Raw genomic sequence first — 23689 nt, forward strand, 5'->3', positions numbered from 1 at the left:
AAGGAACCCACCTGTGTAGGTGAGCTCCTGTCCTGTTAGCGCGCCACCGTGTGTCCATAGGCGGTATTACAAAAACGTGTTCGCCTGAAAGTTTCTGTGCCAACAAAGTAGCTAACGTTAGCTTGCTAAAGTAACTCAATCACTGGATTAGGATGTTAAGACTGGCATGGCGTCGGTCGACGTCCAGAAATAGCTGCGCGGAGCCTGCACGCCTTTTGACTGCAGCTTTCCTGGGAGCGAGCAGTCCACAGCAGAGCTCTGAGGGCAACATTAGGTGTTTGAGACACATTCCCCACCCACCCAGCGACAGGTCCTCGCTCCTCCATCCCAGGCCGGCCTGCTGTCTCAGGTAAAGCCACCGCGGCTAATAGTTAGCTACAGCTAGCTGTGTGTTAACGCTACTTTGACACGTTACAGCAAGCAAACCTGACTTACAAGCGAAATTCACAGAAGGTTTAATTTGATATGTGCCGTGTTGCTCGCCGCGTGATAGCAGTGAACAATATGAGCGTGCTTTTGAACCAGGTGTTCCAGAGTCCAATACAAAACCATACATTTTTAAAGTCTCTAACGTTAACCACTGCGACAAGAGATGCCACATCGAGTACAAGTATTTAAACAAGACTGACATGTTATGTATTTCAATTCGGTATAACTGCCCAAGCTACCAAGAAACGCTCACTTCCACTATTTAGGACTGGTTTCACTGATAACTGCGTTACCGCTCTCTGCTAACAGTAAACTTTAGCATTGTCCTTGTCGATAATGAATACATGTGTAACTTATATATCAAAGCCGTTTCAGCCGAATTGAAAGAGAATGCCTCGTGTTTCGGAAACTGTTCAGTGATTATTTCCCAGGCATGAATCTTTGCTTGTAAACAAAGTCACAGTAAAGTAGGTACTATTGGAAGGCGTTTCGACATGACAGGCAGTTAGCTAACAGTCACAGTGCTTGACAGCTACTGCAGCTGTAATACGAAGCTGCTGAACAAGCGACTACAGAGTCAGTAAGCTGACAGCGTGAACACATGCCGTTTTATTTGCAGGCATCCAGTAATGTGTTGCAACCAAGAAAGTTAACCATTAGGGTTACTCGTTAACATCACATCTATTTTGCAATACGTGCTGTTAATATACCATGCAGTAACAACAGCAGGCGTGTGTAACCACAGCTAAGTACTGTTTTCATATTAGATATCATATTCCCTAATTAGCCATGATTATTGATAGAAAGGGATAACACAGGAGCACCATGGTTATTTGTCTTTTTCAGTCAAGGCAGTCCATTTATTAAAGACTTTAGATGATGAAATAAAAAACAAACAACCCAGCAACATTTGGACCAGTTGAAGGCTCACAAGTTAGGTTTGCATTTGTACCAACAAACCGACTAACTCTGTGACTGTGTTCTGCTGTGTATGCAGTCCATCCGTCTTCATGAGCATGGCATCAGGAGGCGAAGGGCCATCGTCCACTCCTCACAAACACACCAACAGGTTAGCCAAGGAGCGGTCGCCCTACCTGCTGCAACATGCACACAACCCTGTTGACTGGTGAGTGCCTTTTAAACTGCTACTTGCTGCTTACAGATGGGTGACAAAAGGAAAAAAATAATGTTAAGTGTTATAGTACAGTGTTAGTCTGCCACGTGCAGCCGGAGCAGCATTGATTCTACAATTCACTTTGCAGTGATGGAACACCGTTATCCCAGAGGATGGTCCCTCATTTGGTGTTTTGATGTTGGTGGTGTAGAGCGCTGTCCAACATGTTGGTCCAAAATCTCCCTTAGATGTTTAATTGAGTTGAGGTTAGGTGAATGTTAAGGCCATAGCATGTGATTCAGTTAATGTTCATCAACCCATTCAATAACCCCTCCTGTCCTGTGACTACACGAGTCGTCATCCTCAAAGAGTTCACCTCCATCAGGACAGAAATGTTTCATCACAGCATAAAGGTTGTCATTCAGAACAACTCTTTTACTGATTTGGAGTGACTCCTCCCTCTATTGGGACAAGTGGACCCAAACTATGGCTGCAAAATGTTTTTCCTTTAATTTTCACCAGTTTGCACTTTAAAGCTGATGTCACATAGCCTCATGTTGTGTTTTTTCAGGTATCCATGGGGACAAGATGCTTTTGACAAGGCAAAGACTGAAGACAAACCCATCTTTTTATCAGGTTAGAAGCCAATAATCCAAATGTTAACAAGCATTTAATTTTGGGACCATTTCACTCTGAACTCTAGGATGTTTAATGTGAGAAATCCCACCAAGTCATTTCCTATGACATGACAGTATATAACATAAGGCAGAAACACTCACTTGTCACATGCTTTTTTACGGACTTGCTTATAGCTCGGCTTGTAACAGAAGTGAAGCATTCGTTTTCTGTAATTATCTGTCTCGCCTTGACTGTCAGTGGGTTATTCGACATGCCACTGGTGCCACGTTATGGAACGGGAGTCCTTCGAAGACGAAGAAATTGGTCAAATCCTCAGTGAGAACTTTGTATGCATCAAACTAGACAGAGAAGAAAGACCTGATGTGGACAAGGTCTACATGACCTTCGTACAGGTGTGTATAAATGGATGCTTATATGCAGGTTTTCACTCACAAGCCTCTGATATTTTCTCTGTTAATGCATTTTTTTGACTTTTGGTTGCTGCTGTCTCCAGGCAACAAGCGGTGGTGGAGGTTGGCCCATGAGCGTCTGGTTGACTCCTGACCTTCGACCTTTCGTCGGGGGCACCTACTTCCCTCCAAGAGACCATGGAAGAAGACCTGGGTTCAAGACTGTTCTCACCAGAATCATGGAACAGGTAGTAACACTTTGCTAAAACTCCTTAAGTGTTCAGTCTCTTTAAATAATTAGTTAATATTAGGATACTCTAGGAATAAAGAAAATCCTTAAAGGCATGCATGTGTACAATGCTAAAAAAAATTCTGCACTTTCTTGTTGACTTATATGACTTTCAGACTTCTCAGGATTTCAGTTTTGTATATATTAACTCTTGTGTGCCGTCTCTGTAGCATGGATGTGTATAAATACCGACAAGTGTGACTTATGTGACTCAGTGGCAGAATAATCGCACTACTTTGGAGTCCAGTGGGGACAGGATCCTTGAAGCCCTGAAGAAAGGCACAGCCATTACTGCAAACCCAGGAGAAAGTCCTCCACTGGCCCCAGATGTCGCTAATCGCTGCTTCCAGCAGTTGGCCAATTCTTATGAGGAGGAGTACGGAGGCTTTAGAGATGCTCCAAAGTTCCCTACACCAGGTAGGCACTGGAGCCAGGAGTGGTCATCTCAGTGGATTTCAGTGTTAATGGACCATTTACATACTTTTCATCCGACACACTTTCTCTTCATTGCTCTCTTTCTTTCTCTCTTGCTTTCCCTCTGTAGTGAATCTGATGTTCCTCATGTCTTATTGGTCGGTGAATCGCTCCACCTCAGAAGGGGTTGAAGCTCTCCAGATGGCCTTGCACACACTCCGTATGATGGCACTGGGAGGCATCCACGACCACGTGGCACAGGTTCATACGAGGGGTGGGAATGTTTACAAATGTTGATAAAATATTACTCGCAGAATTTTAACGAGGCTTGACTTTACAGCTGGAAAAACCGAGCAAATGTGAAATAAAAGCAGGAGGTTAACAGCAGATTGAACATAAAGTGAGAAAACTATAGACTGTATGTAAAAGATGGACGACCTTGACGTCACCCAGTGTCACTTGTTGACTACTGTTTAGAGGCCTTAAGTCTGGAATTCAGCCGTCACTATCTTAGTCCTTGAAAACTGGACATAACGAGCAAAGAGTGGATCTGAGTGAGAACTCAAGGACACTATGCAGGGTGATACGGTTGCAACCACAAGGTAGCCCTGCCTTTAAACATGTCCTGCTTTATTGTCTATTTTACTGACAGCGGGACCATAATTTATAATGCTCATGCTGTATTGAAGGAGACTTGAAACTAGCAATCATAACACCATAACCTCATTAGGAACAATTTTATCACGTTAACAAATGTGAAGGGTCATTTTCCATTAGACCTCTTTACAATCAGACTTCTTTTCAGAACCAGAAGAGTCGCCTCCTTCTGGTCATTAGGAAGAAGGCAGGTTTTAGTTGCTTCTGCTTTGACTTCACTTTTCGTACCCAGAGGCTACGTCCATCTTTTACATACAGCCTGTGCTAAAATTTCAAAAAGAAACAATAAAATTATGTCTTCAAACACAACCCCAGGTCAGATCTACAAGAGAGCATAGACAGCGATTAGGTGATTGATGCAAAACGATTCACTCTGCAAACCAAACTGGTCATTTTTTAAGTAAAAAAAACAACAACAATCCAGCGACAGTTGTCAGAACATTCAACGGTGCATAGTTTGTAAATGCTCTAAAGTGACCTGCAGCTATTAGTTGGTCTAATTGAAAACTAAAGACAAAAGTAAAATCCTTTGGTCACAGCATTCTTGATACTCATTTCTAGCATCTTTTTATTTATGAAAGCCCAACATTCAAAACTCCAACTTTTCCAATTTTAGGGAAGCTCATCATATGTCTTACTTAACTAACACTTTTGAAGTTGTCGACTGTCGGTCAGATAAAACTAGCAATTTGGAGACACTATTATCTCCTAATGCCTCTTGGGCAATTTTCAGTGTTTTGGCGCTTTGTTGACTAAATCATTATGCAGTCAATAAAGACAATCATCTTAAGATGAAGTGACAATGAAAATAATAGTTATTTGCAGCCATAGTTTGTTTACAGTTAACACATTTAAATGCCTTTCTGTATGAACGTTGTTACGTTTTGTGTTCTGTTCTTGCAGTTCAGGTCAGATGTGCTTAAGCTGCATGACATGATAAGCACGTGTTGCCAGAGCAATGGGGCTTTGGCAGTTGGAATGTAGATGACTTTAACTGATCATCAGTACCAGGCAGTTCATACAGTATCCCTTTTATTGTCTTTCTCAGGGTTTTCATCGTTACTCGACAGATTCCTCCTGGCATGTTCCTCACTTTGAAAAGATGCTGTACGACCAGGCTCAGCTGGCCGTAGCCTACATAACAGCTTCCCAGGTGTGTGCGATTGTCTCTGTGATTGTGGCCTGTTGTGTGTGTGTGTGTGTTCCTCGTTGTGTATCTGACAAGGTAATTAGCCTCCATCTTTCTGTTTCTCTCTCATCTACATAATTTATCGCCATATTACTCAGCCAACCATAAATCTTCAGCATGAGACTTGGCAAACATTTGTTTTGTTTTAGACTGAATACAAACACTCCCAGTGACAATTAAAGTGCTATTTCACACACATTAGGATGGGGTAGTTTGCACGGTTTGTTTTTCTTTCCTCAAACTGTTTTATTCTCTTCCCAATGCACTGGGCAGCGTTGAATTTACATGCAGCAAAAAAAAACAACAAAAAAAACCCATTGGAATCTGAATGCCATAGTTTTTAGTTTTCTCATGAGTGCATGCTGAGCTGGCTTTTTCCTCTCTCTGTTTTTTTTTAATATGGAGAGAGATTGCAAAACAAAAACCTAATTAGGACACGAACATGCAGGCGAACTCAAATACAGACACACATGCATGCCCATGTTTCATGAAGATGTAGAGGGTACTACAGCATTCTCATCGGATGCTGCAGGAAGTATCCTGCATATAAATCACATGATGTTATCTATAAGGTTATGTTAAGGTTAAATCATGACTCTTAAGGATGTGTGTTGTCTGTATTCCAGGTATCAGGTGAGCAGGTTTTTGCAGATGTGGCTAAGGACATACTGCTCTACGTCTCCAGAGACCTGAGTGACAAGGTGAATCATCTCCAGCCTTGTTAATGGTATTTCTGTGTGCCTAATTGTGCATGTAGGAGTCTTAACAGGACCATGTGTTACCACTAGGTTCACCTAAGCAATGGAAATAACCTAAAGCAAGGAGTTTACGAAGATACAGAATGGAAGTGAGGATAAGGCTTAGAGCAACACACTGTGGGCTGTTGTCACAAAATCTGTTTCTGCTGCTGATAAAGTGCAAACATACATCCCACTGGGAAATGGTAAGCGTGCACTTGTGTGCATGCAGTGTTCATACATCCTCGAGGGCAAGGGGTGGGACCCCGCTGACAAATAGCCTCTTAAACTCCTGCTCCCCTCTATGGGTCAAGCCTTTTTTTCCTTTTGATTAATGAGGAGACAGCAGCGAATGGGGCACACAATTAAAACCGCACTCGCTCTAATCATTATATTCTCTAAGATTTATTACGTAATTACAGGCTAATGAATTAACGCAGCAATAGTAATTTTCTACAGACTCAGTGCTTTTTTTTTGTGATACAATGGGTGGGATCATCGCTTGGCGAGGTACACTCCCCGAGCTCTCAACTGTAAAAAGGCTGTTCTGCTGTGAACAAGTCCTAAGAGAGCGCTTACATGACACTGTTACAACTGATGACTTGAGAGGTGTTAATTAATTGATTATTGTCACATTTGTCATATAAATACTTGAAAAGACAGTTATGTTGGCGCTCTCTCTCTCTTTCTGGGCTTACATAAATGCAATCACTTTTGTCATTCAAAATTCAGCTGACTTGTCACTACTACTCATCCTCTACAAATTCTAATGTATTTTCGGGTTCTGAAGAAAACTTTGTAAAGTCTGAACAGATAAGCCAGATGTTATCATCGGGGTTATTTCAGCTTGACTGTGCAGACTTTAACATCACAGAGAAAGACAGTTAAAGCATCTTTATCTTCTGCTATATGACCATCCACAACAGAACATGTGGCTATGGTGCAGTTACTAGAAGGATCAAAAGCAAAACCATTCAATGTGATGACTAGATTGTTTAAAAGAAAGCATGGCTCAGCGAATCTCGCAATCCAACACAGAGCTGTATGGAACTAATGAACGGCAGAGGACTCCACAAACATCTCCCCTAGCCACATTATTAATTCAGGATGAGGAGGATAAGAGTTAAATTAACAAATTGCTGCAGACCTCAGCCACCTTCTGTAGTTTTCACATTTTTACACACACCTCCTATGATCATACTGTTATTTCATGGTCAAGAGAAGTTTCATCAACGATATCTACGGACAATCTTGAATATAAAATGGTTTGATCGTGTTACCAATGCTGAGGTTGTTGACCGGTGCTCTGTGACAAGCATCGGAGCTACGTTACATCGAAACAGACTACGATCAGAAGGGCACATGATTAGTTACTTTGTCTACCTAAACAGCTTCTCTTTAGCCAGCTGTCCTCAGGAACCAGAGGCGTTGATGCTCCTAGGGAGAGATTTAAGGATGCCCACAAAAGGACCTTCAAAGACTGCGAGATTGGTACCTGGGCTACAGCCCCGTTAGACAGACTAGTATGGAGGAGAATGGTTTGTGATGGTGTGAGGTCCTTTCAAAGAAACAGGAGGAAGGCTGAGGAAGAGAGACAAGCCAGATGAATAGCTGCTGAGGCCCTCAAACTGGGACAGCTTCCTGGGTAGATGCCTCAACAAAACTTATGTGGACTGCCATGCTCGCGTTGAGCACTGGTGATGATGATGATGATGGTGATGATGATGATTTCACGGTCAAATGTGTTTTTTTTTATGATGGGTGGGGCTAACTCGTCATCCCAAATCACATTCGTTGACACTTAGCATGTAACAAGGTATACATCACGAGTTAATCATTCAATTCACTGTGCCCTTCATATTGTAACAGACATCATGCATTGTAAAGCATAGAGGACTGCACGATTATGGCCAAAGAAGCTATTTCAGATTATTTTGCTCAGCATTGATCATTATTTTTATTTCGCATTTACATTTGAATAAATGGAGCACTTCTTCCTACACAACATTCCTGATAATGTGCAAAATGAGACTTAAAATAAGGTTCTTTTTCTTCTGAATTCTCCCAGGAGCAATATATAGATAAATTGTACCCAAAATGTGAGCATAATATCTGCTTATCAATCAACACTAGTATTCACCAGTGCTCCCTAAATGGCTCACATACAGGCCACAGTAGACGCTAACTAGATGACTGTGCACAGAGAAGCCTCTAGTCTGCACTCTGTTACTGCAGCACATGCAATGCAGACGAGTGTGTGACCAAAAATCACTCTGAAAAGTCCTTTAGTCCTGTAGTCATTTAGGCTAATGTTAGCTTCATATCTTAAAACTGACAGTGAAAATCTCAGTTTAAGGAAAGACAACATGTGTTGACCACATCTTCCCAGCCATTTTCTCATCCAGGCTTGTTGTTTTCACTGCAAGTATTATTGCTGAAGTATTATTAATGTTACAGCAAGTTGTTGCCCCACAGTCTCCATTTTGTTTACATCCCATGAGGCCACATGAGGTGGCACACTGTTTCCTGATTACTCCCTCTGGCCTGATAATCTTCTTAACAGCCTTTAGTGTGTGATGCACCATTATTTTCAATTCTTGTAGTGTGTGCGTGTCGCAAGAAGAGAGAGAACAATGTCTGTGAAGTCTCTTCTCATATGCGATGTGATGCAACCCGATTTCCAAATCTGTTGGGATTTGTAAGCTCTTGTAGTGTGAGCCCGGCCTTAGGCGTTCATCAGTCATGTAGGCTCAAATAAAAGATAAAGTTGAGTTACGTTATCGGAAATGCAGGATTTTAGAGATTGGCTCATCTGTGAACTACAAGTTGGAATAATTTGGCCTTTGCTGCATCGACTTTATTTAAACTGTCCTGGAAACTTCCCCAACTTTGGAGAAATACTGCTTTATGGAAAAGACTAAATTGTTGGAGTGTCCCGTTACCTGTTTCCTGTGAGCTGTTTGATCAGTAGTGAAGAATTAGGACGTCATTGTCCTGCAACAGTTTTGAATTTTGGTGATTTTTAAAAATGTTTTGATGAACTTATATCAGTGGGGTTAAAATGATCCTACAGTCATTGTGTATATTATACTTTCGAGACATGTAGGCAATTATTAGCCAATAAATAAAGGAAGCTAACATGTTCCAGTCTTTTTTTCAGGAATAACAAAAATAGCAAGGCACCCTGTTTTCCGACTAGCCAAGTGTACCGCTACAAGTCTTTACAGCATTTAATCAAGATTAGTTGAAGATTAAAGCTTGACTTGTAAAAAGTGAACTTGACCTTTCCTGCTGTATATATCTTTTCCAAACGTTTACAGCTTTTCAGAAAGGTGCTTATCATCATATGTGCACAGACTGTGTAATGTCACTAAAGGCTGATGTGCATTCTGCACACACCTCTTAATGATACTGTGTTTTATCTCTGATCATCTTGACATTAAACAGAACGCTCTCTCTCTCTTTTCCACCCCTACCATTTCCATTGAAACAGTCTGGCGGCTTCTACAGCGCAGAGGATGCAGACTCTGTCCCAGCATCAGGGGGAGCAGAGAAGCGAGAGGGGGCTTTCTGTGTGTGGACGGCCTCAGAAGTTCGGGAGCTCTTGCCAGATGTGGTGGAAGGCGCCACTGGAGCTGCCACGCAGGCAGACATCTTTATGCACCATTATGGGGTTAAGGAGCAAGGCAATGTTACTCCAGAACAGGTAATTTTTTTTATTGTGTATTATGCCACATGTAGCTTGAGTAACTCTCGCTTTGATTATAGTTTTAAATGAAAGTAAGACTCGTGACAGATTAATTAAAATGTCACATGAATAAAACGTATTAATAAAACATGAATGAACGTGCTAAATGGTAAATACTTGTTATATTTCATTCAGACAGGCCTTTATTGTGTTAAAGGCTTTCTATTAAGGCATTAACATTGCATCTGTTGCAGTCTGTGTGGGTCAGTTTCTGTGAACACCCTCTTATTCTCTGTACTGTGTGTTGCCAGGACCCCCACGGGGAGCTGCAGGGCCAGAATGTGCTGATCGTGCGTTATTCAGTCGAGTTAACAGCTGCTCACTTTGGCATCAGTGTCGAGAAAGTCAATGAGCTCCTGGCCTCCGCCAGAGCCAGAATGGCAGAAGTGAGGAAGAGCCGGCCACGCCCACATCTGGACACCAAGATGCTGGCCTCCTGGAATGGTAAAGTTTAGACTTAGAAGTTTACACTGAAGCTTTGCGACTCTTTCATCTCCTACCATTCAAATATCCCCAGGTTTGTGTGTCCTAACAAGATGGGTTCCTGCAGTTGCCAGGACAGGAAGATGTTTTTTTTTTAAACTTTTAACTTTTTAACTTTGATGTAAAGCAGGGCAATAACATTCAAAAGTCAGCATCATCATCAGTCAGCAGCTGTCATTCACATCCAATTGAGAAAACAAATCTATACACTGCCGTTGTTTAACTAATAGTACTGCTTAATTATCACGAGGTGCAGTCTGGGTACAAGATCATACAATCATATGTGTATTTAAGGGAGGCAGAGTCATATTAATTAATGATCTGAAATGCATTTCTCCCAACAGATTTAGTTAAACTCGTGATCACGTGGTTGGTCGTGCATATGACTGCTTTGATACAAAACCTGTACGTCAAGGCCAAAGGCTGAACCCTCAACCCTCTGCATCCTGTTTCTCTATAAGACTAGCTTGATAATCTTCACTGACAGCTGTAGAGCTTCCATTAGAGTCACCAAATGATATTCAGCTTATTTATTCTGGGGGGAAAGTGACATTAATATGATTCCAGCTGTTATTTGCTGCACAGATACAAAGTAATGTTTGGTTTCTGAAATTAAAACACAGAATTTTCTTAAGTTTATGCATAAACATAACTACGACAACATCCTGAAAGATGTTGATAAATTACTACTTTCAAATGTGCACCCCGAACTAACCCCACACATTACAACATTGACAGCCGTAGCGAGGATGACAGCATAAAACGCACCAGTCAGAACAATAGCCTAAAAACGGTCGAGAGGGTTTTTAGGATGTTGGTGGCCGCTGTTTTCCATCCAGCGTGCTGCGATTTGTTTACAACATGAGTGACACTTCCAAGATGCGTAGTACGTCTAATTTTGTCCTAATTGTGTCATAACTGAATCACAATTCTGCTCAGTTGAAGTGGAGAAGGAAAGTTTGGACATTGCTGTTATGTGTATTTTTCGTCTCTAAATATTTTCCGTGTCTGAACATTGGAAGGAAGCCATAAACATAATTAAAATACATTTGACTGAGTTATTTACTTCAAACTTTTTCAACAAGTATGAAAATGCTCTATACTCCAAAGAGAGAAGTTTTTGACCTGAATGTGTCACTGAACGTGTAATAAACCTCCCAAAATTGTAACATGTTTTGTTCCATTCTGGTTCAGTTGCCTTCGTAGCTGCCTGCTGCTGATTATCCAGCTTTGCCTCTATGCCTTCAAAGCAAGCCAACCACATTATATCAGTTGATTAATAGCAAACTGATGGATGTCAGGTGCTTTTTTTCTCTATTATTATCATTAGTATTGCACGTATTTATTGTCTACAGGAGAGAATCACAATGTGTGTAGAGTATTGTAGTCACTTGTTGTCATTCTGAATTAGTATGATGCCAATTTGGACACTCCTTAACACTGTTTGTCCAGCACATTGTCTCAGATGTGATTAATTACGAGAGCGCACACGTGCATAAACACATACGTGCACGCACAAACTCGGCTCCCAGCGCGAACGTCTCACGACAGAGTGTGTTAGTGAGGTAATGAGGCTGTGCGATCCCGAGAACTTTCCAATTAGACGCAAGACTCTCTTTCTGCTCTCTAATGAAGAAACCTCTCCATTAATCACCTGTCCTCCGCTGCAACACTTTGAAGACCGGGCTGTGCTCTCACTAGGCTTTGATACACTACATGAAAGAGGAGTGGAGGGGATAGAGGGAGGAACGGATGGATGTAGAGAGGGTGGAGAGAAGGAATTGGAAGAGAAAAGGGAAACTTCAAAGTGTGGGAATAATAACTAATCTGGGACTGTGGTGTGGATACACATTGGAGAGAAAGAACACAAAGTTTCAAGATTAGCTATATTATGTGTAATATATTATATCGAGCCACCACCTGTGTCATCACTACTGCTTCCTCTTTGTCAGGCTTGATGCTGTCGGCCTACGCTCGGGTTGGAGCCGTGCTGGGGGACAAGGCCTTACTGGAGAGAGCGGTGCAGGCAGGCGACTTCCTCAGGGAGCACATGTGGGACGCTGAGCGGCAGACCATCCTCCGATCTTGTTACCGTGGAGACCAGATGGAGGTGCAACAAATGTAAGAGAGAGAGAGTTTTGATCAAATATGGCAGCGTTCCTCTGAGTGGTTTGAAGCAGGCAATTTCTAAAAACATTCTGTTTCATATTATAATTCACCAATCAGGAGCACAATAAGAATGCGATAGCAGTTGGTTGGGTTGATTGCTTTTATTCCCAGACTACTGTTTGTCCAATTTGATCAAACTGCACCCACACAGTCCTGATGAAGTAGATTAGCCGAGTTTTCGAGTTAAACTCTAAATAAATAATGTCTAAGGAGGTTTTCCTAACTTTAAATTGGATTTTTAGGAGGCTTCAGTAGCCTGAGTCAGACTAATAAAGTGGTAATCATCTTAAGTATCTTAAGTCCAGAATTCCCACTGATACCTTGTTTATGTTCAGTGTTTCTCACCAGAAACCATTGTTGAATCCACATGTTACCTCATAAAACACCATAAAACTGCAGAGGTGATTTTTTTTTTCTTTTCTAAATTTTAAATTTGCATCGTTTGCATTAATATTTTCTGACTTGAAGTCAACTGTTTTTCTTGCACATTGCTACAGTCTCTGATGCATCATTGCCACCAATCCATCAACACTGTGTGAAACTCATAGAGGCAAACAAACAAAGCAGATGCCTGCTCATCAGAACATTGTGTCTTTGTACCACTAGTGGTCAGAAACTCGGCAGGTTTCCTTTAACAATCTCCATCCAGCACCATAATCAGAATTAGCATTATGGCCACCATGTTATGCTTAACTTGCCTTTAAGCTAAAACAGCTCAGTCTTGTGCCTTCTTTTTAATGATGCCTGACAAGGATTTGTTTCTTTGTTTTGTCTTGTTCACAGAAATGATGTGGTGGATTTGTAGCAGACTATGGGAACAAAAGGCAGTTGTACTGTGCTAGGATGGCTGTTTATATACAAACAGGAAACCAGGATATCTGGATAAATTAGGTTACAGACAGAAGTCAGAGAACATGCTCACATGTACAGCAGTAACCAGGTTACGGTAAAGCTGCATTTACATGCAGCAGGTCAGTAATTAGATTTGTCTTCAAACCTCTAACATTGAAACAAGATTGCCCATGTTTTAAGTGGATTATAGACGCCTGTTGAATGACTTATGATGTTGAAGAGTTTTATTCCTGGACGGAGATTGGCAGTGTAGTGGGATGGGAGTGTCTGCAGTGGAAGAATATGCTTGTGTATGTTTCTCTGTGCTCGGTCCACATGTTCGACAATAAACATGTTTTTCTGCTGTGGAAGATCATATAGGCTTATTATCCCAGTTTTAGCTTATGTTTTATCTGAACCAAACTATCCAGAATCCTGAGTACTGATCCTGAATGGAATATCTTTAACTCCTTAGCCCCCCAAAAATAAACACAGTTTCTCATCTCTGTGGCGTACAACAACAATACTAATTGAACCTTTTAGAATTATCTACATTTTTGTATAAATGTGCCTTTAAATATGGCCCCACTTTATCTAAGTTAGAATAATATATATTATATTTTAGATGCTATCACACAGATCATTGTTTTTTCTGAAAAATATATTCAGTGCATCATTCAAACATTCCCAGTGTAGGCTGCAAAAAATAAGTGAGCTTAAGTTAATTTTAAAAAGCCACCTGGGTTCAGGAGTTTGCAAACCTGGAGTCCTCTCAATGCATTGCAACCATGATTTCAACTCGGTGAATGAGGAAAAAATAAGAACCCCACTGCACCTCAACATCACTGCACGATTTAAGTTGGTCAAAGAGCACCTTGATACCCCACAACACCACTGGGAAAATGTTTTGTGGACTGATGAAACTCAGCTTGACTTGTCTGAGCAAAACATGAAGTGCTATGTATATCTTAAAAAGGGCACCGCATGCCAAGTCGTAAAACATCATCCTAAAGGTGAAGTACTGTAGTGACAGCAGCATAACTCGGGGCTGCTTTACTACTTCTGGGTCCGGACAGCTCGTATCAAGGCGTCATATAAATAAATGGCTTTAAACAAAGGAAATGCACCCTTTGGAGATGCCCAGTCAGAGTTTAGACCAAATAGTTTTGGGTTATTGTAGGTTTGGAATTACCTTAAGGGAGTCATTCACGTTACACATTCTCAGAATGTGTCTGAGCTGAAGCAGTTCTCTAAGTATAAATGGTTTAGAATTCCTCCTGAATGTTTTGCAGCTCTGATTCACAGCAACTGGAAACACTTTTTTGAGGTTATTGCTTTCAAAAGAGGCTCCACCAGTTATTAAATCTAAGAGTTCACTTTTTGCACCCGCACCGTCAATGTTTAATGGATGTGTAATGGATTGAAAACTTGTTACTGGTATTTAGAATGCTGAAAACCAGTAATTTGGAAGGGTTGAGATACCTTTTTATTTGCTCCTGCGTAAGTAGTAAGGTTACTCCAAAAACCAAAAAAAAACTGTCCAGATCATGCAAGTGCAGGAAAATGTCATCATTCATTCAGGTAGATTAGACTGAGTCTGTTTTGGAAGCATCGGGGAATACACACAAACACAAATAGTCTCTTGTTGATTCTCCACCACCGGTCCAGGCGTCCTCGTTCTGTTGGCTAGCCCTGTGCCCTACTTACTGTCAATGAGTGAGTGTGAAATGCCACAGAATCAGCAGAAAAATGTGCCAGGAGTCCCAAAACACGCATGATGAAAGGCACACAGTTTCACACACATGCATGAACCGACACACACTTGTGCCTAAACGCTCTTGGCCTTGTTTCACAGCCTTTGTCTCATCCATAATTGTCCAATTCAGGATGGTGTCAGCATCGAGAATGCTTACCAAGGCCCTTTGCTCAAGCCTGGTTTCATTTCAATACATGGGTAAATCACTCTGTCATGCCTGGCACATATGAGCTGTGGGCTAATTTACCAGGAGGAATGGTAGGTGCTGAAACTAACTGGGTTAATAGGCTGTGGAAGTTGCTGAGGAGCTGATGCCATAGATTTTCTGTGGCCCTTTCCCGACACTGCGTGATTGAGAGTTTTACTGGCGTCCTCAGGGAACAGAGGGAAGCCTGAGTGGAGTGCCTGAGCCGTATCCCTAGTGGGTCAGTGGTGATGTTGACTCATTGTTACTTGGCTTGTCAACATGTTGGGTCATATGCAGCCTGTTTTGCACACTATTTAGCAGAGATTATGGCTAAATGAGTTCTTGTTTCTGCAGAAGGCCTTCCCTAAACTGTTGTCACAAAATTGGAAACACACTGTTCTCTTCAGTAGTTATTCAGTTCATTTTTTGAAATTATTGTTTAATGTAACTTCAAGATTCCATTAAGTGCAATTAAGGGGCTAAGTCAGTGTAAACCGTTTTACACAAAAAGTAATGCAAACCCATACAGTATTGTCAGCCTTATTACAGTGTAATGACAGAGTACAGGTGAGTGTTGATCTATAACAGCTATTGAACCAGTATCAGAAGACAACAAGTTGTTAAGAGCCAGTATATTTGAAGATCAATAATGACACAGACAACAATAGCTTGTTTGATTGGCCACTTGAGTAACATTTTGAACACCCCAGTCTGCTGAGCAATGAATGAAAAGTTAAAATAATAAAGCCGGCAGAAAAAAATGTTCCCAAGTTAGTCTTTATCTGGTTGGGGCCCTTCTATTGATCAGTGCCAGTGCACCAGTGTTCATTTAGTCCTACCACACAGTCTGTGAGGGGGAAGGATCGGGGAAACCTGAACACTTCCGTTACCAGTGGTTCAGTCTGGCTGATCACCCAGTTCACACTGGGAATCTCTGAATCGTGGAAACCTCACTTGAGCTCAGCAGGAAGTGCTCCAGTTCCGGTGGGATGTGACTTCAATCCTCGTTGATATTATTGTAGATTAATCGTAGCCACTGGACTTGCTTTGTTTCTTGAAAACGTTTCACCTCTCATCCAAGAGGCTTCATCAGTTCTGACTGACTAGTTGGAAGTTCCAGATGCTTGTATTCTTTAGGAGACAAGTGTTAATGGCTAAACTACGAGATTAACCATAACCTGGATGTCTGAGAATCTTCACAGAGATCCTCCTTGACAGTTTCACCAACAGAAAGGGGGTAATAAAAAAACCTGACCACTGAGTTAATGTATGACTGGCTCGGTTTTGTAGTGTTACATCTGGTTCGACCAGCGGCAGTCATCTGGCCGCTCACACTGCACCAGCAAATGATGACAAATTAATTTCATAGTGCATCAAGATGAACACGAGACAGCCATCCCAGCTTTTTCGTAATCAGGAAGGAATTACAGGAAAAGGAAGTAAGGGGTTGATCACCTGAGGCTCATGGAGTTTGCCGATTGGGGATCATCGAATCTAACCCTTCACACTAAGACACACAAGGTTTCTTTCTTTTCTTTATCGAAATAGCTTCTGCGTTTTAAATATATGTATTTATATGACTAAATTCAATGTCATTCACTCCAATTGTTACTTTTAAATCACATTTTAACTGTATTTAATACATGTAACTCTACTAAAGATTTGTTTATTTCAAAACAAGATTCATTGTTTTAAGGATTTGGTTTACCTTTTTAATGAATTGTTTTAGGGGATGATTATTATTCTAAAGTACAGTTGTCGAGCCTGGGCTACAGTATGCTTTGGTCTAATCTTCTTGTTGATCTTTCATTAATATTCACCGTCCCTATCATCCCTGTGGCTCTCAGCCCAAAACTTCCTTGTTTTTTTTGAAATATGTAAATCAGCTCACAAATAGTAGTTCAAGTTTTAAAAAGACTATAATTTTTTAAATCAGCAGGCCCAACGTTTTTTTTTTTTGGCAAATGTGAAGTGTAATAGTGCATCTGCTGTCCACTCTTTTTAGCCATGAATTAAAACAGTTGGTACACAAAATCATGTTGGACTGGATCAGAATAAATTGCAGTGCCCATGCTCATGATAATTAAGGAACATGTCATTCAGTGTAGCTCCCTTTAGTAGTTTTTGGACAACAACGGAACAAGATACATCTGACTTTGGCTACACACACACAACAGCACAAGCACAATTATCATGTATAATATTAACTACCCAACAGTAAGCAAACCTGATCTGTGACCCTGAGTCGAAGCTGCATTCCAATAGTTTCATAAGTGAGGTTGGACATTGGGAACTAGTTCCAACTCAGAGCCAGGTCCAAAATTCAGATTCCAAAGGAAACAGTAAGAAATTTTAACTTTGATTCTGCTTATTGGCTCCTAAACAAATTTCACTCAACCTACCTAATAAGCACATGCCTAGTTTACATGTACCGCTAAGTGATTAGTCATGCGATCTAAATGCCTGCATGTCTTCCCGTCTCTTGATGCATTTGCCATAATTATTCATGAGTTTGTCTCACTTAATCAGCTGTTGCTGAGTTGCTTTAACAGGTGAACAAAACAGACTGTGCGATTATCTCGTAATAACGATTTTCATTTGGCAAATGCCGCTACAAAGCGCTTTGCAAAGACGAAAGTGGACTCTGTTATATTGAAGTAAGCATAAAAGTGTAAACTAGAAACGAAACCAGCGGCGTTATGATATAAAATGATATATATTTGGTCTGGCTTTGTTTTTTCACTACTAGCATTTATTCATGGTGAGCACTGCAAGACTGCTGTGAAGAATTCACTCTCTTGTGACTGTTATACAATAATACAGTTCATTATAACATGTTATTACTCATGCATCAATATGAAATCAAAATTTTCTGTTGCTCTAACCACCAGCCACTTAAGAACCATGAAGAACCAGAATCGATAACCTGGTTAAAACTTCTATTGTGAAAATACTAATGACACCCAACTCTAATCATAATGTTACTCTGTTGTTTCACCTTCCTACCCTACACTTAGAGCTTTACACACCATAATAAGTCAGTCATAACAGTGCCTTTGGAGTGCATCGTGCCGTCTTTAAAGGGATGGAGTAAATGGACTGAAAAATAATGTTCAGTGCAAGCAAAAGCTAAAACATGCGGTGTCACCACAGGGGCCAGTGCACAAGGAGTAATTAGGAGAAAAATATGGACGTTTCCTGCTTTTCTACGTGACATCATACGTTATTTCATTTGTAATTCACAGCACATTGCTTAAACCGTACATTCCGAAGCACGAGCAAGCGTATTAAAATAGTCACTAACATAAAGGTCAGCGCTGTTGTAAAAACGATGGGACTCAATATGTTTATGTGACCCAGATCGCCCCAAGAGGTTTCTACCTCTGACGTTTATTCGGTGGGAAGTAAAGTAGCAGTGTATCAGGGAACCATTATGAAGCTATTATTCTAAACCCGTCTCCTAGTGCTATGATACGGTAAACTGACAAAGCTGACAAGGTGTTTTATCTTTGCTCTCAGGGAAATGACTCATTTAACACGCGCTGCTGAAGGTGTGAATGAAAAGGCTGCTGAGTACTTCTGAAAGCCTTTTACATTTTTGTGTTTTTGTGTCATTGAGGTCCTCTTGAGGTCTTGTCTCAGGCTGTCATCCCCGCGGCTGGAGTCACCTCAGCCAGATGACATGCTGCAGTGTGACTGGAGAGGGTATTCTTTTATAAAATATATATATATATAAGTTTGGGAAGCTCCTGCTTGGGACTGTCTTGATGTGGGGAAAGAGGCAGCCTGATTATAAATGGACAGATTTGTTTTGGAAGACCAACTGAGTTTAATAAGTTTTACTAATTTAAAATAAAAAAAAGCTCTAAATCCCTGCAGAGCGCACACAGATTTTGTGATGGTTAGAGTGAATTGTCTCAGTGTATATTGAACAGAAACTTTGCTGCTATCCAAAGCAGGTTTGGGACAACCTTATCCATTTTATCCATTTGCAAACCGTATAAAAGCGACTTTATCAGAGGTAAACATTCAACTAGTTTTCATGTATATTAATGTCAAAAATAGTTTGAATGCATTTGTAATTGTATAAATCTCACCTAGGCTTCTCATTGTATGCTCATGTGTGTTTTGAATGGGCTCATTTTTGCACCATATGGCCACCAAAAAAAACACAACTTTGTTTCTTACCAGTTGGTGTTTTTTGTTTTTTCCCCTCTGACCAATAAACAGGCAGTAATGAACCCGATATGGGTTGGCATACGTGAAAGTGGTAAAGAAGAAGCCATACTCTCATACTTACAAGGACAAACATCCTGAAGGTGAAATTTATACTTGATAAGACGCAATTTCAAGCAGCATGTTTTAATTCTGTAGGAGTGTAGATGAACTCACTGCTTCGTTTGGCAAAGACACTTCATTTTGCCTCTTTGGTTCAGCCACTGCTTCCCTAAAGTTGTTCTTCTGATTTATCACTGAGGTTAGTGATCCCCTTACTTTACACCCAGCAGCATAATTTAGCAGCAGTACTTTGGTACCTTCAGAACTAATAACATTCTCTTCAGCCTCAACTTTAGTCTGTGTTTTGTGCAAATTTGCATGTTCACAAATGTTGGTGTCCTGAAACAGTTATTACTCCAAACCTGATAACCGACTGGTAGGGTTAAAACAGATGTTAGCTTTTTTTTCTTTCTTTCTTTTTTGCACTGCCAGACAGCCAGTTAACATGTTCGAGCTATATTCAATAAACACACAAGGCTTGCTTTCCTCGGCATTTACTGTTCTTTTGTAGCTTCCGAACGTCTTGTAAAACTGAAAATACAGAGAAAATAAAATAAATACACAATCACACGACATAAACATGAAACTAAACATATAGTGGCCATGTAGCATGAACACGAACAACATTTAACCACAGCTGTAAACCTTTAGCTAAAGTTACCTAACTACCACACCATCCACTACTGTTTTTAAATTACTTTGCCATAACTATTCAGAACCAGCAACAAACGTTGAGCATTAATTTCTATCAGTGCTACAGTTTTGTTTCTGTTACAGGGAGGATAAACACACCTGTAGATGTTTATTCTTTTTTCTAAATCTTTGCTTCCTTGGTATTTCCCATCAGCTAGATTGCAAATATATTCTTCCCCTTTGGATTTACAGTAAACTGAACCTGTTTTGTCCAGCACTAGCGTGCTTTCTGTCTCCTTTTGGCTTGACTCATGAGTCAACTGCTGTCTGTCTGTCTGGAGAAGATAAACTGAGATATGACTCCTCACCTCTGCATGACCTCTCAAAGTCAGGCACTTCACATCCTCCAAAGCCTCCTCCTGTTTCCAGCCTCTTGACCACCAGCCATCATCCTCTCATGACGGAGCGCTATCTGGCCTCCTGTCACCCGTTCGTCCCCTTACACTCACTCAGATGGGGTGCATTGTGAGAATTGAAGAGGGGGAAGCAGCATGGGGTGGACCAGCGGTAGAATTTAGAAACTGATTTGGAGTTAAGGACAGAGTTTGATGACTCAATCCCGACACTGGGAAGGGCACGTCTTAAACAATACATCACATTAAACATCAATGGCAACGGGTTGTGAAATTGAGACAGATTGGTATAGACATAAACCTCCAGGTGTGGATAGGATTTCAAAGTTAAATATAGTAAGGAGAAGAAAAAAACATGGAAGAGTGTGGAAGTTAGTGAAGATGATGGGAGAAAAAGAAAAACATTCTAGCATGGTCCAATTATAATCAGATTTGATTGTTGTTCTGCTCCATTTGAAACTCCAGAGAACGTGTGTACACAGTTATATGTGCGTATACGAGTGCCTTTGCCTTTACTGCAGAGAAGGCAGATGAATAATTTCGCATCGAGAAAAATGCTTTAGGGAGAGATTATACTCTATGCCGCTGTGCGTATTATAATGTAGCTCTGCACTGTCCCACAAAATTCCCTCAGGCTCGTTACAGTCTATCTTTAAAGTCAGTTCTTCTGGATTTCTATACTGTCTTGACAGAAAACATGGCTTGATCTTCTTCAGGCATGATAAACAAGCACTTTCTGTATAAAACATGAAGGAGGAAAAAAAACAAGAAGCTGAACTAGTTCACCAGTGGTAACCCATCTCAGTGCCTCTCACATTGATCTGTCAATAAATTCTTAATGAAAAACGTCCTCATTCCCGCTCGTCTTCTCTGATTTTCATTTTCTTTCTCCCTCTCCAGATCCTCTCCCATCTCTGGCTTCCTGGACGACTATGCCTTCATCATCTGTGGCCTGCTGGACCTGTACGAGGCCACGCTGCAGACGGAGTGGCTGCAGTGGGCCGAGGAGCTGCAGCTCAGGCAGGACGTGTTGCTGTGGGACGATCAGGGAGCAGGCTACTTCTGCAGTGACCCCAGCGACAGCACTGTACTGCTGCAACTGAAAGAGGGTGAGGGATGGATACTTATATAGATCGGTGGACCTGTAGACAGTCTGACTAGTGATCACAGACCATCAGTATCAGTGGCGGGCTGTGCATTTTACACCTGTGGTGTCCTACCTGAATCAAACCACCTGTTAATACCATCATTATGACGCCATGGCTAAAGAAACCATTAATATTATGCAGAAAGGTAATATAACGGGACGTTGCATTGCAGACAGGTATCTCATGTAGTGAGAATTAATGTCAATACTAAAGCAAGAAACCTAATTAAAACAAATGTCTTTTTGCTGCAGCCACAACTCTGCTGTATGTGTGACATCTAACAGAAGCATCAATATTAACCCAACAGAATGACAAAAACATCCTCCTTTCTTATCAAAAGAGTTCAATCACTTCAATCACTCTGTTGTGCAGGCAACAATCAATATTTTTCTGTCGCCATGGAGGCTAATGCTGAAAGTCGGGTCTGTCCAGTGGTACTTCTGGTAAAAGTTTAAATTCGTTTTAGGACTGAGAATGTCCGCGCGATTAACTTAAAACAAAACAGCTTTTTATACTTTTACAATAAAGTTTTAGCTTGTGCAGGTTGCTACAGATAGGAACTACAAGCTTTGGTTAATCTCTCTAACCATCCAGTCAGAGGACGTGAAAATACTGATGTTATCGTAGGCTAGCTAGCTGGCCCTGGGACCCCCCACTCCAAATCTGATTGGTTAAAGCAACAGTTTCATTGCCATTCATTGTGTTTCATTGAGCTACAGGCGTTTGCACTTTTGATTCTGAAGGCCTCACGGTAGATTACTTTGACCCTGGCAACACATGATGGCTGACGTGATTGATAAAAAGCGTCAGATAAAAGCTCTAATCTAAACACTGCTGGAAGCACCACAGCCCACAGACACTATGAAATGAAGAGAGTAGACTACTGGGAACAATGTAAAAAGATAAATGGGAAACTATTACAACGTAAGTCAGTGAGTCTGATAGAGTTTAAGTCAGCAGAGAAGGCCTTGCTAGCCTGACGGCCCACCACTGACCAGTATAGACTTTAAGACAACCCTACCTCTGTTCTTATGGAATGAATTACCTACGTATTGGAAGTTGACCTTGTATGTGACAGCAAGTATGTTTTTACTCGCTTGTACCAACACAGCTGACCTTTAGGTTTACAGACAATATGTCTGATAAACCCTCGCACAATAAGTAGGGTTATTAGTGTTTATTAAGGTTTTAATTAACTTTTTTGAGGGCCAGCCAGTTACAGATGATTGAATCACACCTAACGATCTAATGATGAAGCCATGTGTTGCCATCTGTGACCTCTAAGGCCTGAAGTCCACAGAACTCTGAAGGAGTCCTCTGGTTTCAGGCACCAAGATGTTAGCAGCAGGTCCTGTTGACCACAGTTTGGTTGGTGCAGACCACTGTATACCAGGAACACCCAACAAGACCTACTCTTTCGGAGCTGTACTGACAGTCATATGGCCATCACTGTTTGGTCTTCATCAGAGTCGCTCAAATCGTTAAGCTGCCCATTTTTCCTGCTCTTAAATGTCAACTTCAACAACTTGCTGCACTTGTTGCCTTATTTATCCAGTCCCTTGACCCTTCATTTCAGTTCCCAGGGGTTTTCATGCTGTGGCTGATATGTGTGGTCATGGTAGCTGCTCTGTAAAGTTTAAGTTAGATCCTGCAGTGCTTTAAGTCAAATGTTAACATCGTACGAACATACTCACCGTGACAATGCTCATATGTTGATGTTTAGCAGGTAGAATATTGACTACGTTCAAACATACATTATTGCACATATTTGTGATTAGCTGACAGTGGTACAGGATGAAAAATCAGTTCAGCGATCCTCACAACAATAAATGTTAACATCATGCTCGTGGGAAGAAAAGTCTTTAGCATTGGTCCTCTGAGCACCCAGAATATCTCTGCAAAATTTACTCTTAATTCATCTAAACAGGAAACGCTACGTAATCACTAAAGTAATTGAATATCGCATTTAATAACTGTTGCCACATTTTAGTCTGGACCAGAGTGGTCTCCTGGCCAACTGGCAGACCTTCATTGTCCATGTTATTCATGATTCTCAGCTCATGACCTATGTGTTATAATTCTGGGATTTGGATTCAGTTGTAGAAAATAAATAATGGACTGACAGTACTGCTGTAGGCTTCAGTGCTCGTGGCTTTAGAGATACGGCGAGAGATTGATGGACAGGT

At 41.1% G+C, this 23689-nt stretch overlaps 1 protein-coding gene across 1 annotated transcript in view; it reads left to right on the forward strand.

The window, feature by feature from the left end:
* Window positions 1-152: 152 nt before the first annotated feature.
* The window catches only part of spata20 (spermatogenesis associated 20), a 62855-nt gene continuing 39318 nt past the window's right edge, over window positions 153-23689 (forward strand). The window contains exons 1-13 of the mRNA XM_008306273.1: window positions 153-349; window positions 1427-1555; window positions 2115-2179; window positions 2420-2574; window positions 2676-2819; window positions 3076-3277; window positions 3405-3535; window positions 4980-5084; window positions 5747-5821; window positions 9351-9563; window positions 9857-10049; window positions 12041-12209; window positions 21256-21464. Of these exons, the coding sequence (XP_008304495.1) occupies window positions 153-349; window positions 1427-1555; window positions 2115-2179; window positions 2420-2574; window positions 2676-2819; window positions 3076-3277; window positions 3405-3535; window positions 4980-5084; window positions 5747-5821; window positions 9351-9563; window positions 9857-10049; window positions 12041-12209; window positions 21256-21464 (1987 nt within the window). The remainder of the gene's footprint in view (window positions 350-1426; window positions 1556-2114; window positions 2180-2419; window positions 2575-2675; window positions 2820-3075; window positions 3278-3404; window positions 3536-4979; window positions 5085-5746; window positions 5822-9350; window positions 9564-9856; window positions 10050-12040; window positions 12210-21255; window positions 21465-23689) is intronic.

The sequence above is a fragment of the Stegastes partitus genome, unplaced genomic scaffold (assembly GCF_000690725.1).
Source record: "Stegastes partitus isolate 25-593 unplaced genomic scaffold, Stegastes_partitus-1.0.2 Scaffold3638, whole genome shotgun sequence".
NCBI classification, from domain to species: Eukaryota; Metazoa; Chordata; class Actinopteri; family Pomacentridae; genus Stegastes; species Stegastes partitus.